The sequence below is a fragment of the Bombyx mandarina genome, chromosome 06 (genome assembly GCF_030267445.1).
Source record: "Bombyx mandarina strain Sakado chromosome 06, ASM3026744v2".
Taxonomy (NCBI): domain Eukaryota; kingdom Metazoa; phylum Arthropoda; class Insecta; order Lepidoptera; family Bombycidae; genus Bombyx; species Bombyx mandarina.
In genome coordinates, this window is record NC_143213.1 from 11,589,000 (window position 1) to 11,608,600 (window position 19,601).

General features: G+C 35.1%; 1 protein-coding gene across 1 annotated transcript in view; it reads left to right on the forward strand.

Annotated features, from left to right (window-relative positions):
• m (zona pellucida domain-containing protein miniature) overlaps positions 1 to 19,601 on the forward strand; it is a 99,493-nt gene that overhangs the window by 52,670 nt on the left and 27,222 nt on the right. The window contains exons 4-5 of the mRNA XM_089728137.1: positions 12,688 to 12,835; positions 17,014 to 17,112. Of these exons, the coding sequence (XP_089584263.1) occupies positions 12,688 to 12,835; positions 17,014 to 17,112 (247 nt within the window). The remainder of the gene's footprint in view (positions 1 to 12,687; positions 12,836 to 17,013; positions 17,113 to 19,601) is intronic.

Sequence of the window (19,601 nt, forward strand, 5' to 3'; positions counted from 1 at the left end):
AATAATAGATTTTACTTTTGGTTCTCGTCCAATTAACATTTCCTGCGGGCATACGACAGTTTGGAAACCAGTTCAACGAGACCTTTCCTAGTTCATTAATTAAAACTAAAACTATATAATTTATAGTAGTAGTAACCAAGCTGAGCACGTGCTCAATAAAACCGGTCGGCGTATCCTTTTAATACTAATAAACTCATTAACGATGCGATCATTTGCATTGGGACTATGCTATAAATATGAGTCAAAATGTTTATATTGTCCCATAATTCTAAGTAAGAACGTTTATTTAAAATTGTTATTTGATTACAGCTAATAAGGAAGTATTTTTATTGAAGATTCCTTAAATAAATTTCGTGTAGCTCATTATAAATACTAATGCAATTAATTTGATTAAGATTACTTTTACTGTATAATTTCGCGTTTTTTTATTTTTATTATATTACATCGAACCTATTCAAAATACGGATGTCTGTAAACACGAAAACTGTTAGTTATAACAAAGAATACTTAAGTATAATCAAAGAGTAATAGAAAACACAATATTTTTTATTGCCTTTGCATGCAGACGAGCATACGGCCCACCTGATGGTAAGCGGTTACCGTCGCTCATGGACGTCGACAATGCCAGGGGCAGAGCGAAGCCGCTGCCTACCATTAAGTACTCTCCACAAGCCTTGTTTGAAGAAGGACATGTCATAGCGCTCGGGAAACACCGTGGAGGGGAGTTCATTCTAAAGCCGGATGGTACGTGGCAGAAAAGATCTTTGGAAAGGCAATATCGATGAACGCAGCGATTCCAGATAATATGGATGAACTCTACGGTACTCTACGGTGGCGGGAGGTGTGATCGAAAAAGTACTTTCCTATAATATGTTTACGACTCACGAAAAACAGAAGAAAATGGTATTTATACTTCCATCTTCTTCATACCCTTATCATATCGGGTCAGTGTAGTATGTCTAATTATTATCCTGGATAGGGAATTGGCATGAGTTTTACGCCGGATGTAAGCCTTCCTTGGAGCCTATCTTCATATAACTATTGCAATGGCCATAGCGAAGGACTTGTCAGCTTCTTCTTTTACTGTTTCTATGTTTTGATTATTATTATTACTAATATCTATACAAATAAATAAAATTGAAGTGTCTGTTTGTAGTATTAAAATAAACGTTTTTTGCTACATGCATATGAATGTATGTACGGTTCATGTACCAACATTTTTTACAATTTTTGTCTGACTGCCTGTCTGTCTGTGTGTTTGTTCCGATTAAACTCTGGAACGGCTTGAGCGATTTTTGACAGGACTTTCACTGACAGATAGCTGATGTAATTTAAAAAAAAATCTAATATTATTATAAAACAAAGTAGTCTTTTGTTAAATTCCACGCAGACGAAGTCGCGGGCACAGCTAGTTTTATACATATAAGCTACTTAGGCCATATTGTGGAATGAAAATGCTATTCGTATGCTTAGCAAAATTTTCAAGTCATTACACTTTTTTTAACGTGGAAGCTACTTAAGATTGGGATCGGTCTGAGAATCTGAATGATAAATCTCTGATCGATTATTAAATTGACTATTAGTCAGGAGATATTGATTAGCAACCCCGGCTACCTTGATTATCTGTTGAAACTGATAAATCTCTTGTGGAAAAATATAAGCAGAATGGTTGGTGACTCTTTTTGGCTCAAAATAATCGTCCCAAAGCATTTTCGACTAAGATACAAATGGGATAAAACAGTTTTTCGCTTCAATGACTTAGTTTGTAATCGTTTACAATTATTAATTTAATGATGCAACAATTTGAATTATAATAGCTGTTTAAAAACACTATCTCAAGTGTCTATCAAATGTCAGATGAACTGTTGTTATGTTTGGCACAATAATGAGGTTTGATTCGCCTATTTGCCGTTAATTACGTCGATTTTCGCACGCGAATAAATTCCTAAGCTGCGACCTATTAATCTATTACTAACACTTAATATTTGGTAAATTCAATTGGTTTCAATTATAACTACACCGCAGAATATATTTTACCGCTTATTTAAATAATGACGTTTTGTTTGCCTTATAAATACAGGACAGTAGTCGTCCGGGGCTAATGAAGAAGGCACCTGGTGTAGGTATTTATATCGAATGATGTAGATAAATAAAAGTCCAATTTTTATCTATAAAAAAAAAACATTCGTAGAATCTTTTTTATTTTTATTCCTTAGATGGGTGGACGAGCCCACCTGGTGTTAAGTGGTTACTAGAGCCCATAGACATCTACAAGGAAAATGCGCCACCCATCTTGAAATATAAGTTCTAAGGTCTCAAGTATAGTTACAACGGCTGCCACACCTTTCAAACCGAAACGCATTACTGCTTCACTGCGGAAATAGGCAGAGTGGTGGTACATACCCGTGCGGACTCACAAGAGGTCCTACCACCAGTAAAATCTGTTGATGAATTACTTTCACGATGAAAGAACAAATATTTGTTAGAAAAACTAATCAAAAGAATATTTAAATTTGTTCAACTACATCACTACGTCAGCAGTCATTTTAACCACTACTAATCCTTTTACATCATTAAATCTACACCACCATCATAAGTATTAGATACACTTCTGATTGAATATCTAGTAATGGAAATAATAATCAAGACGTTTCAAAGAAATTTGACTTTTCGTGATCGCGGACGTAAAAGTGAGTTTGAAAAAACGTGAAAACTGAAGAAAATACTAGATGCAATTGTTAATTATACACGAGCCGATATTAATCCAATTCTTATTTAGCATTTTTACCGGTGGTAAATCCAGGTTTTAAGCTAAGTCTTGGGATCGTCAAATCGGGAAAGGAATTTGACATGTGGTTGAGAACTAAAATAAGCTAACAAAAGTCCGCCGGGACTCCGCACCTACATCTCTAGTTTATTGTCGTATAGACTATAACTTATTGTGATGTGAGATGATCAATTACGGATTCATTAAAGTTGGATTTAATTATTATAAATCTATGTTAATTTTTTATCTATACTTGTATACTAATATTATAAAGAGGAAAGATTTGTTTGTTTGTTTATTTCGAATAGGCTCCGAAACTACTGGACCGATTTGAAAAATTCTTTTTCCATTAGAAGCCGACATTGTCCCTGATGAACATAGGCTACTTTTTTTTTTTTTTTTTTTTTTTTTTTTCATGTGTGTTTTAATGTTTCCGAAGCGAAGCGAGAGCGGGTCGCTAGTAATTAATACGCATATTATGCTCGTTAGATTAGTGCCTTTTCAAATCAATGCATTTCATAATGTTCCACAACTGTCATCGTGTCATTGAACTTCCGTGTTAGGAGTCAATTGAATTAAATAAAAGTGAAATCAAAATTCTATAAATATGATTACCTTTGAATATTTTTAGTCTTTTACTTTCTTTTTCATTATAATTGGATATAAATATATTAAGGTTGCTCATATTTTAAGCTTAAATACGATTTAGAAATTCAATTTGATATTGGAGACTTTTTTAAATAGCTTGGTATTAGTTAGCGGCGTGATACGACCCGACTCACATTCTGGTCATTCGGCTAGTCATAATATAATAATTATTATAATCTGGTCTTCGAGTATTACGCTTTCATACATTAATTAAACGTGGTCCTTAATTGTTTATTGACAAATTCCATTTTACCCCATCTGATGTTGAAAGTAACTGGTGTTGGTTAGTAAAGCACAATATATGCGTTTTACTGCACATGGTTTCAGTAACAACTTAATATCAGATTTGCCATGAGCACTCTACACCAAAGAAAAAGGTAGTATACACAACCTGTGAGCACAATCAGCCTTATCTAGTTACCGCAGCTTAATGTTATTATATATAATTACATTCATTTTAATTCATTTAAGAAAAAATGTAAACTCATCTGCACTGAATAGAAAATTTCATTCAAATGAAATTTTTGGTTCATTGGCCAACAATTGGTTCATTCAGAGGCCAACTGAGGTAATTCTTGATGTTAGATTTTTTTTTGATTTATCAAAATTTAATCACAGATATTTTCTACAATTACCGGTGGTAGGACGTCATGTGAGTCCGAACGGGTAGGTACCACCATTTAGCCTATTTCTGCCGTGAACCAGTAATGCGTTTCGGTTTGAAGGGTGGGGCTGCCGTTGTAACTATACTGAGACCTTAGAACTCATATCTCAAAGTGGGTGGCGGCATTTACGTTGTAGATGTCTATGGGCTCCAGTAATCACTTAACACCAGGTGAATCGTGAGCTCGTCCATCGATCTAAACAATAAAACAAACATCGGTATTGTCGTCACTGATGACGCAAGAAGATGTAAATCGTGTTTTTGAAAAGAGAAATATACGCAAGTCTTTAAATGTACGCCTACGTGAAACTTTCACGAAAGATTTAATAATTGGGATTAGCATTCATTAATTACGCAGCCGTTCCAAACTTGTTTATTTCGATATTACGATGCAATTTAATGTTAATCTTATATTGTACGAATTTTTTATTTAGCATCTCTTTTGTTTTTCGAGAAATATAAATAGATACACTCTCACGAAAGTGTCATAAAGAGAACGCTTAAAGTTTTACTTTAACTAGAGGTCCCGCAGTAGTCGAAATTCGACTATAATCAATTGAAATTGTAAGTTTGTACACTATTATGATTGTAATTTATACTTCTATAATCACAAATTTCGCTAAGACTACACTATAAAAAATCTTAACAAAGACAGACAATATTTAATCTATTCTCAATTTGACAACAGACGTCAAGAACAAAAGTTTGACAATAAATAGTATGCATGCATGTGTGCGTCAAATACATGGTATGTAGTGTGTGTAATGTTTTCTTTATTAATTTAATGTATCTTTTATGCATTATTTAAAAAAAATATTAGCATTGTGCACTTCTTCTCTATATTCTCTATAAGTGTGGAAAATTTCATGCTCCTCCGTCCGCGCAATATTTGTAAAAAGGGATACAAAGTTTTTGCTTACGTATTAATATATTTTACTTTAATTTTATCATCATAAATATAAAACAAGGAATTATTATAATTTAAATTGATTTAAATTTTGTATTTAGCGTACTTCAATTAGAGTCGATAAACAGGCCGTTCTTGAAGAGAAAACGAAAATGAAAGTTTAAGCCTATTAAGCTTTTTTGCAAATTCCGCATGATTTGTTTGTAACGGAATCTTTGAATGTAATTTTCACTGACTTCAACGCGTCTGATTAATTTGATAATTTTCGCACGCATCAAGTACCAATGATAAGTTTTTATAACTTCACTCTAATATTTTGACAGATATGAAGAAGAAAAAAAAAAGATAAAATAAAATTGTTAGTTTACTTTGCTATTTAAGCGTTTTTTTTTTGGTTATAAACTAAAAAAATATATAGTTCATCTAGACGAAACCTACCCTCAATCATTTTCTATAACCTTGACAACGCCGATACAATTTCATAATTATTGGCTGTATATTTCAATCGTGAAAGCGAAACAAACAAACTCACTTTCGCGTTTCTAGTATTAAGTATAGATGAAGATAAATTTCTCAAAAAATCTCTATTAATGATTTCGAAATATGGAAAGGTTGGGCGCTCAGTAAAAAAAAAAATAGCAAAGTTTAACGTATTAATAAACACAATCTATTACCGGTCGGTAATTACGGCCGCCTTCTTTTTTATTCCGGTAATAATTCGCAACGAACCTCAAGGCGATAATTCGATTTACAATCACGCTAAAATGCGTCATGCGTTCAGTCTAGGAGCGGTCAATGTTGCGGTGGGCGGCAAGTTTTTCTATTAACTGTCGCTTAGAGTTAAAAATGGGTTCAATTTACTTATATATATTTCAAATTTCGATATTCCTGGTTGTTTCGTTCTATTGATTCATGAATTATTTCTAGAAATCCAAGCGGAAGCTGAATGGCGCTAATGATATTTAGAAAATAGCCTTCCGTTTAGTCATTAAGCAATATAAGTACGTCGACGGTAAGCCGAGAAAAACAAAATTGTTGACAATTAAATAACTGCAGTCTTCACATTTCTCTCAGTTGAAGACTAGGGATCACTACAGTAGACAACAAACCGATACTGGTCTACTCTACTAATCCGATCGAAGCCGTTTCGCCCCCTTTCCTTATCCTGGGCATGTAGCTTCACTGCCTGGTACCTTAAGCACCGGTAACCATCCTCGTCGAACCCGTCATTTGCGACGAAGGGTTCCGCGAGTAAACTAACCCATAGAACAGCCTACTAAGTTTCTCGCCGGATCTTCTCAGAGGGTCGCGTTTCCGATCCGGTGGTAGATTCTGCAAAGCACTACTTTTGCTAGGGCCAGTGTTAGCCACACCTCCTAGTTTGAGCCCCTATTATCATAGGTAGGGAAAAAAAATCACTGCCTCGTCGCTACAATTCCCTGCCGAATTAAAAATACGGCTTTCACATATCTCCAAACAGTTCGTCGTGTCTGCTGCAATCCCAGATTCATCCGGACCGCGAAAAAGAAATATCTTTCACAAACATACTTGGTCCGGGAATCCTTTTCATATGTGGAATTGTTATGGATCGTGAAATTTCGGTCAAACCCAGTAGCAGGTCTTTGACGTCAGAGTTTTATTTATTTATATTCATTTATATTTAATGTTACTCATCAATTTCAATGTAATCCTTACCAATGAAACACATCGTTACATCGGTGCGCGCAACTACTTCACACGCTAAAAATACACGGGTCAATCAAGAATGACTCGAAAAACACCAAACCTAATGACTCGGTTTTATACTATTAATTATGTCGTGTCTCTTTGATAGTATATTTGTACACCGTAATTCATATAATTAAAAACCAATTTTATGACGAATATTTATGTATATTTCCCATCTATTATTTTAATGTTCGAATGTTTCGAATAGTTTACAGTCCTCGTCGTTACCGACTTCTAATAATTAATAATAATATTTATTGACCGCACTAAAAATATTGAGATCACACATCCAGGACTATGGCGGATTCGAAGACGATTTATTAGTACATTATTTGTAATTTATGTGGACTCTAAGTGGACTGGTACAGTTCTTTTCAGTAAAATCAAGTTCCCCAAACCTGTCTTCGTAGTTTGAGAACGACTTGTGTGATTTCAAAAGAGATTTTATTATGTGCGGAATTGTATGACCTTTATGATGAGCTAAGACATTATCATATTCCTGCAATGACGATGCTCTAAGAAGCAAACCTCATAATCTTACGTTAAGTAATTTTAACGTAATTGTTTATACCAAGATATTGAAATTGTTTAAACCTCTTGGAATCGATCCGATGTTCTTTGTTACTAAAGTTTTGCAACCTCTTTAAGTTTTTGTAGATGACGAAAGCTCCGAAAGACATCAATAAAAACCAGACTTGTTGCCATGGTAACGTTTAGGTCGCGCATTAAAAAAAAACAGTTTTAGTGCCAATTAATTCTTACCCGTGGATTGCGAGGGTTTTATAAATTTAAATAGTTTTTCTGTATGTAGAGGACGGTGCCGCTTCCTAGTTTCTTTAATTTACATAATACATACTTGCAGAAGTATTTTTTTGCTAAGCGTGCGTTTTTATTTTAGAGCGTCTTATTTTAGGCGATTTAGGAGAGGATTACCTTATCGCACGTTTTGTTTGCGGGCTGAGGATCTAGACCGAAAAATGTGTAACAATGAAAAAACGACGTCAAACATCGACATTTTTTTACAATGATTTTTGAGGTACTTCCCGATTACATAATAAACTGATTTTATTTTCTATCGATTCAACTTTGATTTTGAGAATATAAAAATATTTGATAAATGAAGATAAATTAGGTCTGAAGTCGTCGTGGCTTAAAGAATAAGACGGCCGGTCCATTCGTATGTAGCGATGCACCGGTGTTCGAATCCCGCTGGCAGGTACTAATTTTTCCAATGGAATACGTACTTAACAAATGTTCACGATTGACTTCCACGGTTAAGGAATAACATCGTGCAATAAAAATCAGACCCGCAAAATTATAATTTGCGTAATTACTGCTGGTAGAACGTCTTATGAGTCCGCACGGGAAGGTACCACCACTGTCTATTTCTGCCGTGAAGCAGTAATGCGTTTCGGTTTGAAAGGCGGGGCAGTCGTTGTACTGTTAAAAAAGCAAGAGCTTAGCTCATGTTTCAAGGTGGGTGGCGGTATTTACGTTGTAGATTTCTATGGGCTCCGGCAACCACTTAACACCAGGTGGGTCGTGAGATCGGCCACCCATCTAAGAAAAAAAAAAGGCTATATATATTTTTTCATTAATATTCCACAAATTTATTTGCTGTACCAACTTTATTAGTATTTATTAACGTCTTATGTGATACGTTTTTCATATCTTATACTGACTCTTTAATATTTATTTAATCATTACATCAATACAAACAAAATGAAGAAATAGCAAAAGGAACTTCTATCCTACCGGGCGTCAAAACGCATTACTGCGCTCGCGGGAGAAATAGAGAGGGTGGTGGTAATGGTGCGGGTCATAAGACGTCTTACCATCAAATTTTCTTCATCTTCATCGTCCCCTAAGTGCTGAGGATCGCGACCACAATGACATGTGATTTTCCTCCACAGTGTTCGATAATGGTTGGCATGGACCGCATGGTTTAGAATACCACCAACCGGTTCCTTAACCAGATCTGAATGTTTTATTGAAGACATCGTGTGAAGTCGTGAAGACATCGACATCGAATGCGTTTCGGGGTGGGGCAGCCGTTGTAACTATACTTGGGACCTTAGAACTTATATCTCAAGGTGGGTGGCGCATTTACGTTGTAGATGTCTATAGGCTTCAGTAACCACTTCACACCGGGTGGGCTGTGAGCTAGTCCACCCATCGAATTCTAATACATCACAGTAGTACCTTTATTAAGGCTTCGTAATACCAGAGACGAATGAATATTTAGCATTTGACTATTTAACTAGGGATAAAGCCGCATAAAGATTCCGGAAGTATAACACATATCTCGAATATTTCACGAGTTCCGCGGACGGTACGAATAAACACACATTTAATGTGAGTCATTCTCATATATCGCTTTCTTTTCTTGTCAGTCAACTTTATAAGCGTTTCACTAAGGAATTCCTTGTTTGCACGAATTGGCGGTTTTTTATTTTTAAATTCGGCTTTCTTGTTTTAAAGTGTAGTACGAAGTAAACATTTATTGGCTTAAAGGGGTATTTGTATTTTTCGTATAACTCGTGGTGTTTGACTGCAAAACTATTGCATTTTCGGTCATGGATATTGATAGCCTTAGGAGCAAAGCCTAACCGCTTCGAACAGACTGATTACATTCATGAATAGTAGTTTGTGGAATCATCAATCATCATAAATATCATAGCGCTCAGAAAAAAATGAGAAGGGATTTTAATGATTTAAAATGTCTAAAAATGAGTACTCCTTGTTTTTTTTTGTTAACTGTCGTTATTCTTGGCACTTCGAGGATTACTTCTGAAATAGTAGAAACAATGCATTGTTACACATTCGGTTCCATAGAACGGAGTTTATTATTTTTAAAATCGAAGTAAGAAGCTTGTGCTTGTAAATCTTGATCCCATAAAATTAAACGAAACTTGTGATGGGAGTTTTGAATTTTTGTTATTATCATTGCCTTGCACGATATGAAATACAATTAGATCCATCTGGTCAGCGTCAAGGGAAGGTAGTTTGCTCTGACAGACTTCGTAATAATTATGTTGCGACTTAGTCTAACCTAAAAAAACTAAAAGTTAGAATTGTGATCAAGTTACGAACGTTGCTTTGCGTTAACTATAGAACGGCTATTTATTGGTGTTACATGAAACACTGTATCAAAAACTGACGCACAAAGAATTTCAATGACGGTAATTCAGTTTGTAATGTACGCAACATGGCTTTGTATGAAAACTTGACACATTCGCTAATAACTCTGATATTTTTTTACCGGAAAATCTTCTAAATTAATCCAATCGCAATTACTTTCATAATATTTACGTTTACATTGTCAATACTATTAAAATTTAACAAAAAAGAAAACCGATTTCTACTTAATAATATGAGAATTTCATCAATGACATAATTGAAGTCAATTAACTATGTATTAATAAAGATAACTCAGAAACTACTGGTCGGACCTTGATAAAATTTTAATGGGACTACATGAGAAGCACATGACCGCCTATTCTACAAACGTATCTGCTTGTTGACTGTTTTCTGGTGCTGTGTGTTTTGGTGTGCAATAAAGTATGTTCTCTCTCTCTTTCACTATCAGTTATCAGCATTAAATAATTAAACAATGATTAAAATCGGTTCACCTTGGAAACAGTTTGCCCGAAACACACATAAAAATATAGTCTCATTGAGAACCCCCTCTTATTTTGAAGTCGGTTACAGAGGTACCGCATCGGAGGTCACATGTCAGTGTTGCTGTGAACAGATATTGAATGACAACTAATGCTGCGATTCCAAATTTTTTAAATACCTCCGAGCCGAACCTCGTTCTCAATGACATTCACCTCTAGGATGCTAATGCTCTCGGTAACTCCCAACTCAAACGTAGTGAAAGTGGGCCTTTTGATTAGTGTTTATTGATTTTTTTTTTCTATAAAAATTACAAATTGAACAACAGCCGTTTTATTTTTAGGATGGTCTAAAATTTGTAGAACGTTTGGTTTTGCAATTTTTTAAGCTGTTCAACTTTTCATTATTGTTTATTTATTTAATATATTTTGTACACACAGCTGTTAGAAAAAACACGGCAATAAGGATACAGAGTACAAGGGTACTACTTCTTCCTACTTACTTCCAGTAGGCCCGCAAAAGGAAAGAAGAATTAGGAACACAAACAATTGTTTTTTGTTTTTTATTTATAAATAGAATATAATTTTGAAACGAAATACGTTTCGACCATTGAAAAACTAATTTGTTAATAATCTATGTACATATTACACTATGTCACGGCTAGAATCAATTTTATACATCATTAAAATAATATACAGGGTATGACTATTTCGGTGTTATTGTATGGATATTTGTTAGCCAAGCTAAACGACCAACAGAGCTCAGAGACACTGAAATTCGCGGCAGAAATAGGCAGTACGGTGTTAACTAATTAAATCTTTATACAGTTCTTAGTCCGTTTTTCTTTCTTTTTTTTTATCAAGAATCTATTTTATCTATCTTTTTTTATCTATTGATAATGAAAAGATTCTTCGCAGACGAGCACACGGCCAATCTGATGGTGTTAGGTCACGCTGATGACACGGACATCGACAATGACAAGGACGTTCAAGGAGTTTGTTCTTTGTTTTTGAAATCACAAAAATTGAAACATTCGCTTTGTAGATAAAAAAAAAACATAATTGATAGAGTTATTAACTGTTTAATAAGAAAGACTACTGCAAGAAAATAATTACATTGCAAAAAAAAATATGCAGTAGATTTTTCATGCATTTTTTGTATCTACCAAACTCGTGTTTTACAAAATGCAGCTACGCGTCTTCTACTTGTTTGAACTAAACAATTAATACAAGGTGGATTGAAAAAAAAAAAAACAATTTCCATCTTACGACTGAATCTAGCATACAATTGAGAAGTAATAAATGAAAACATCACTAAACATGTTATCGTATGGTCGAAACAATAAGTCTTTGGACTGTCGTAAATCTTGCGTATCGATGTTAGAGAACGTTATACTGCTTGTCGTATTATGTGATAATTCTATGTATTCCTTCACACATTGTCGCTTAGAGCTTGTCATTCTTTGACGCTTATAGATATCTACATACATACATGACAGGTTTGTACAAGTTCTAGAAGTTTTTGCGATTCGATTACTGTTGAAATCGATTTTTTTATTATTTCGTTTTTAGCATATTTTTCGATAGTTCCTTTCTGCTAAGTTATTAAATATCTACATTTTGATGATTTCATCTATATTGGCACTTATTGACCCAGAAAATGTTGGCTACAACATTTGCTCAGAATATATCTGCAATATACCAAAATAGATAGACTGAAGACCTAAATTTTTGGTCTCAAAATATTATTCAAGAAAAAAATACTTTGGCCATATAAGGCGTCATCATTATCATTCTCCTGCTCTTCTTCCAATCGCCTGGGGTCGGTGCAACATGTTTTCTCCTTCCATACTCCTCTATCATATATAATTTCTTCGCTCACTCCCCTCTTACACATATCGTCTCTTACACAATCCATCCATTTCGTCTTATGTCTACCTCTTCACTACATAGTATAAAACAAAGTCGTTTTCTCTGTCCCTATATCTGTCTGTCCCTATGTATGGTTAAATCTTTAAAACTACGCAACGAATTTTGATGCGTTTTTTTTAATAGATAGAGTGATTGAAGAGGAAGGTTTATATAGTTATGTATAATAACATCCATTAAATACTGTAGAAATCAATAATAAATTACAGTTTCCGAAGCGAAGCGAGGGCGGGTCGCTAGTTCTCTATATTCTTTCACATTCATAGTTAACACTCTCTTACCAACTTTATTTCCATTTCGTCTCAACACAAGTCCATAACATCCCTAAAACCTTTGCCGAGAATCATTAAATTTAAAATCGATCAAATTATCTCACATTTCTGAATAATTTTCCAAGATATTTTATGCTGTATCGTTTTGTTCATAGAGTCGAGTATCTGCTGGCGAATTATGGCCGATGGAGAGGCCGGAGGGTATGCCCGTTATCCAGTCACTAGAGGTCATGTGCGGGAAGGACCACATGGACGTGCACCTCACGTTCTCGCATCCCTTCGAGGGCATTGTCTCGTCTAAAGGTTAGTAGAATCCGTTAAGCCTTGTTCGGACTAGGCGAGTATTTTAGTCGAGTACCGACTATAGTAGCTAAATGTGTCTGAACACCAAAAATTTAGTCGAGTAGGTTAGTAAATAATTTAGTAAAGTCAGTCCATTTTGTTCTATTTTTTCGGGCGAGTAGCGAGTAGTTTAGCCACTAAATTACTCGGTACTCGACTAAAATACTCGCCTAGTCCGAACAAGGCTTTAGAGTATCCGACCTAGTTCCCGTAAAGCTTATAGCATTCATTATTGAATGTTAGATACAGACTAGCGCAGAAAGCAACGATTGTTTTAGTTTCAACAATGTATGAATACGGTATGAAACATTTACATCGTATAGTAGAATCAAATTTATAACGTTAACTAGCGCCATTGACTTTGTGGTGCAGTTGTTAGAGCCCCTGCTGCGCCGAGGGTCGTGGATTCGATTCCCACATTAAGCAAACATTCGTGTGATGAAAAGGTTCGCTTGCTCTGTGACTTGGTCTGTCTGTTAATTGTCTACATGTATATATTTTTAAATGTACACAAATTTGTATGTCCGTTTTTGGTACCCATAACACAGGAAATCTTTGGGGCCAGCTAGATGGCCGGGCGTGATTTATTTATCAGTATTATTATTCCCAGATATTTATTTATTTATGATAAGCATAAAACACCCTGACTGAAGCTGCTAGGTATTTCGGTTTGAAGGGCCGAATAGATATTTTAAAATACCATTGCGACGCCAACGTCACATTTCAGTTTCGTCTATATTCTCCAATGCTCAATTAACACAAATAGGGCCCTTGGATTTATTTGCCTAACTAGAGCAATGAAAAAAGACCCGAAACTAGGTCACTAATTAAATCGTGTTCATCTTTAAGCTCAAAATTCAAGTCTCCTAAGTCTTTATTAAAAACGAGCCTCAGTCAGAGAGCCGCTATGATAAATTGAATGAGAGCGATAATAAAACATGAGACTTATAAGGTAAAATACAGAAGAATATCAACAGTACTGTTTGCTTCCAGCACATGTCGTATTCAGACCGCGCCGACGCTAATTGTAACAGTAATTACGAAGGTTTCACTGACAATTATAATTGTTAAGAACTGAATTATTAATACGGCGCACGCCCCAATTGCGGATCTTTACCGGCCGCGTACGGTTCTTCAAGTTAACATACGCGTAGACAGAATGGGTAAATTTATTAATTACACCTATCTGAATATCAAAAGTCAGTATCAGTCGTATACCATATTATGAACTGTATTTTTTATTTTATTTTATTAACCTAAAATTATCGCTAAATAATATAATAATATGTATATGGTATATAAGATTTCATTAGACAACATTATTTTATATTTATTGATATATATTGCTGAATTTAAAAGGTTAAAGTCAGGGATGTCCAACTTTAAGTCGTAGTGGCCAAAAGGATAAGATGCCCGCCATTTTTGTACCTACCTCGTATCAAACCATACATGTATGCCTGTGTTTAAATCCCGTACACAGGTACGAATTTTTTCTATGGAAATACATGTTTAACAAATATTCACGAACTGCTTTCGGAATAACATCGTGTAATAAAAATAAAAAGCGCTAAAATTATAATTTTGGTAATCGCGTAATATACTCGTTACTAGGACGTTTGGTGAGCCTTCACTGGTAGGTACCACCATCCTGCCAATTTTTGGTGTGAAGCAGTTATGAGTTTTGGTTTGAAGGGTGCGGTAGCCGCTCTACTGTAAAATCGAGACTTAGAGCTCATGTCTCAATGTGGGTGGCTGCACTTACATTAATGTCTATGGACTTCGGTATTCACTAAACCCCAGTGGGCTTAGTACGAGTTTTTTAACGTTCTCGATAGCGTAAAAGTTAACTTAAATTTGCGACAAGCATAGGCAAACGTTCTAACTCGAGACAACTGTGGGTTAACTTTTACGATATCGTGAACGTTAAAAAACTCGCACTAAGCACACTGATAAGAGGTAAGCATGTCCACCCATCTAAGTATCAAAATATGAATAGTTCTCCAATGATTTCTCGCGAAATTTATTGCTTCGCCGATGACGGTAGAGCGTATTGTAAATTCCAAAATGTAGATATCATCATTCTACTTATTTCGGCCGCGAAGAAGTCTGCTATACTTGTTTGAAGGGTGAGGTGGCCGTTATACCGAGCTGGTTAAATTAATAAAAAAATAAAGGTTTTTTTTATGGGGTTTTATGACCTGGTATTTAAGACCATTAAGTCATGTTTTATATTTATTTGTATTCTTATTTTTATGAAAAATTATAATATGGAATGAAACTAAATGAAGATGATTAATTTGAGACATTAATCAACCGGAATGCTATCAAATGAAATGATATGGGATGAAATATAATCTCAGTAAAATGGTGGTTATTTACTGAGATTTTTTTCAGTGGACTTTTTGGAGGATCCCGAGAAGTTACGTCCAGCGGCTTTGTTTCATTTTTCCACATTCGTGCACTGTCACAGATATTAAACAGCTAATAAACCATCGTTATTACACATTCAAACCTAAAGAAACACTAAATAGACAAAATAAAACAAATCACACAACTTCACTCCTCGCGCTCCCGCCAAAAAGTCTTCAAATAAAGGATCAAGTCAACCTTTTATGTAGACTAGTTTTAGTAATTCCTTGTAAGCTATAGTCTGTATCATAGTGTATATGTTTTAAATGGTAACAAGAACATTAATATTAATATTACTGTACAAATGAATATTTCAATTACTGTAATTATCAACACGTAGTATCGCTTCTTGAAATTGATTCACGCAGTTTGATTTGACACACTTATTAGGTTCTTTTTGGCTTAAGGCAAAGCGGCTGAGCCCTGTCGTGGGAGGTTATTAATTAGTTTTTTAAAACGAAAGATTATTTACACAGATAGCCCTGTTTTAAATTCACTATAAAAGTTAAACATTAAAACGGTATCTTCCCGTTATTAATTAGAGAATAAGAATTAATATGAAATTAGTAATTAACAATAAATCTGACGGGCCATGTGTCTTACCGGTTCTCTTTTGTAGTCTAACATCATTAGAGATAACGAACTACCGCCCCCATTATATTGAGATGATGAGCGGGCTACGTTTTTTACGGAAAAATTTAATCAGAACAAGAATGTTATACCATACGCTCTATATCCTACAAAAGCTATGTCAATGTTAAAATCATTACAAGTATTAAAAAACTAGTGGATTTTCCTTAATAATATTAAACAAAATATTCATTCTTTCAATCATTCAGAAAATACACTTTATAAGTAAAAGTATAAAAAGTATAAATAATATATGGTCACTGACTGTATCTACAAATATTTTTGAAAAACAAAAATACTATTAATTTTTTTTTATTTATTGCTTCGATGGGTGTACGAGCTCACAGCCCACCTGGTGTTAAGTCGTTACTGGAGCCCATAGACATCTACAACGTAAATGCGCCACCCACCTTGAGATATAAGTTCGAAAGTCTCAAGTATAGTTACAACGGCTGCCCCACCCTTCAAACCGAAACGCATTACTGCTTCACGGCAGAAATAGGCAGGGTGGTGGTACCTACCCGCGCGGACTCTCAAGAGGTCCTACCACCAGTAAAATTGACTAAAATTCCGAGATATATGCTAATTTTAACTTTTATGTAATTATTTTTATCCTGTTATCCTACACTAGAACTGGAGGTGTGAAGGAAACAGAAGAATAATAAAAATAAAAAAAACTATTCTTCAAAAACTTATTCCGCGCGTTTCTTATTATTTGCCATTGCGATTGCCGTTTAAGGCAAAGCTGTGACTGTTTATTTTAAGTTGACATCTTCATTTCATTTCACTCCATATTTTTATTTCATTTTTTATTTATTTTATTTTATTTTTCATAAAAATAAGAATATAAATTAAAATAAGACATGAACTAAAGGTCTTAGTTACCAGGTCATAAAATCCCTTAAAAACAAAAATGAGGTACGCTATATTTCAGCGGCTGGACCATAAGTACCTTGACTACGTCCGAAGTAGCTGCCGAAAGAATAATAAAAGAAAAACAATTTACTAATGCGTCATTAAGACCCGTCTAATTTTAGAAACCAATAAATCATGGCCTCAACGTTGTTATGAAGCACGTTTACAGCTGTCCGTGATTGCAGGTCAGCACGGTGACCCGAGATGCGTGTACGTGCCACCATCGACGGGCCAGACGTATTTCTCGTTCAGGATCGCGTACGCCAAGTGCGGGACAAAACCAGGTAAGAAATTTCAGAATTATTTATTTCAGTATTATATTATTAAGAAATTTCAGTATACCAATGTCAGAGTTACGGGTTTACATTGTGAAAAAAAACACAGCATGGAAATCTCAGGTGAATGACCTTGTGGCATTTGAAGATTCAGAATAATAAATATCTACCCTTTTTTTTTTTTTTCATAGGTTAGATGGGTAGACGAAGCTCACGGCCCACCTTATGTTAAGTTAACCGGAGCCCATAGACATCTGCAACATAAATAGCGCCACCCACCTTGAGATATGAGTTCTAAGGTCTCAGTATAGTACAACGGCCGCCCCACCCTTCAAACCGAAACGCATTACTGTTTTACGATAGAAATAACAGGGTGGTGGCACTTCACAAGATGTCCTACCACCAGTAATTACGCAAATTATAATTATGCGGGTTTTTTTTATCACACAACGCTATTCCTTTACCTTGGAAGTCAATCGTGAACGTTTGTTAAGTACGTATTTCATTAGAAAAATTGATACCCACCTGCGGGATTCGAACACCGGTGCATCGCTAGATACGAATGCACCGGACGTCTTTAGGCCACGACGACTTTTGCCTATTTATGCCGTGAAGCATTCACGTGTTCCAGTTTTAAGGGTTTTTATAGTCGTCATACAATATAATTGAAACTTTAACTTCATATCAAAATGGATGAAACCAAGTACAGATTCGAATGAACTTACACCCAGTCTTTTCAGAAGGTGACTCAGGCTAGAGAATAACGAAGGGTAGCTATTTCTAGTGACGGGTGTAGGGAAAATAGTAAGTATTAGCAAGTAGACGATCTCGAAGTCACATATCTAAAAATGTACACATCCTTATCAAATAGCTACGTACGTGTTTTGATCTCAGCTCAATACCCTCAATTACTATCTAATCATGTATTTTCTTATTTGTTGCCTCAATAGACAGACGAGAATACCTTTCTGAGTGTTTACAGATATTCATGGTCGTTTTTCAAACCTAATTCAAAGAAAAACTGTTCGTGTTGGTAATACTTTGGTAAAACCGTTCAATCCAAAGAAATATAGGTAACCTGGAAACGAAGGATGGACGAGTGCGATGTGTCTATATGGTAATCCTGTAGCGATTTGTGTGATAGGACCGCCACGAATCGTCACGAATAGGACGGCGGTATTCGCGTTGTGATAACTATGTGCTCGGATAAGACGATGAGTCGTAAACACGTCTCGATTCCAATAAAATAAAACAGTTTTTCTTCCTGTCAATATGTCGCAATTTAAGTTATTTTCTAACGCCATTAGCAGTGAGATAATCAAATCTGGTTACGGTTTAATACAACTAAACGAACCGGAACTATTGCTGTGAAATCAGTAAATATATTTCTATGTTGTAATGATACGAACCAAACCTTTTTATTCTCCAATCAATAGGAAATTGAAAGTCTTATTTTAAATTCAACAGATATATTGTAAAAGAGTAGGTTCGCATAAAATCGCCTGGCGATAACGCGTATTCTTTGCTCGCAGGGGCGGATACCACCAGTTTGAAGTATGGGTAGACTGGGTGCCCTGGTTAGCTAGTCTGGACAGAGACTTTGACCTCGTGTTTCTGGATGTGTCATTTATGTTATCATGACTGTGGTTACCGGTCACGACATAACGCCCAGTGGGCTTCTAGTCCCCGTATCTGATTTATATTCACCAAAAAATATTTATCTTCTATCTTCTATATATATAAAAATGAATTGTTGTTCGTTAGTCTCGCTAAAACTCGAGAGCGGCTGGACCGATTTGGCTAATTTTGGTCTTGAATTATTTATGGAAGTCCAGAGAAGGTTTAAAAGGTAGATCAACGAATGAAAATGCTCGGAATTAAATAAAAATAACAATTGTGTTTTTCCTCTGATGTGTCCCCTGTCGGACGGATTCCTTTTGTTTGTTTTAAGTTTGTTTTATACAAAAGTTTTGGTCTTTTATTTATCGATTGAGGCACTACAAAGTCTGCCGGGTCAGCTGGTTTTGAATAAATAATAATCAATTCATTAAATTTATAATATTCACTAGTGACTCGCCCTCGCTTAGTTTCGGGAACTGTAATTTATTATTGATCTTATTGAATAATTCTATTATACAAATATGGTCCGGACAGTAACAAGCACAATAAAAAAAGGACGTAACAAACAAAAAATCTAATCTTTCCTCTTCTTCTTATATTTAGGGTTCACTATATTGGCGATAATGGCTTACAAATAAAAGTTAGTAGATATATGCTAATGGCTTACAAATTAAAGATACACATATGCTCTCAAGGGCAATATTGGAGGACTATTTGAGATAAACATTCCCATTTTACATTATATACGTGTAACTCCAACGGTTTTTGCGGCGCACGCAAAAATAGCTCCCAGATGGCAGATTTTTTTTCTAATGTGTAAGCTTAGTGTTATTATTATTTATATCGAAACCACAGCCTAAAAAATAAGTTTCAAGCTT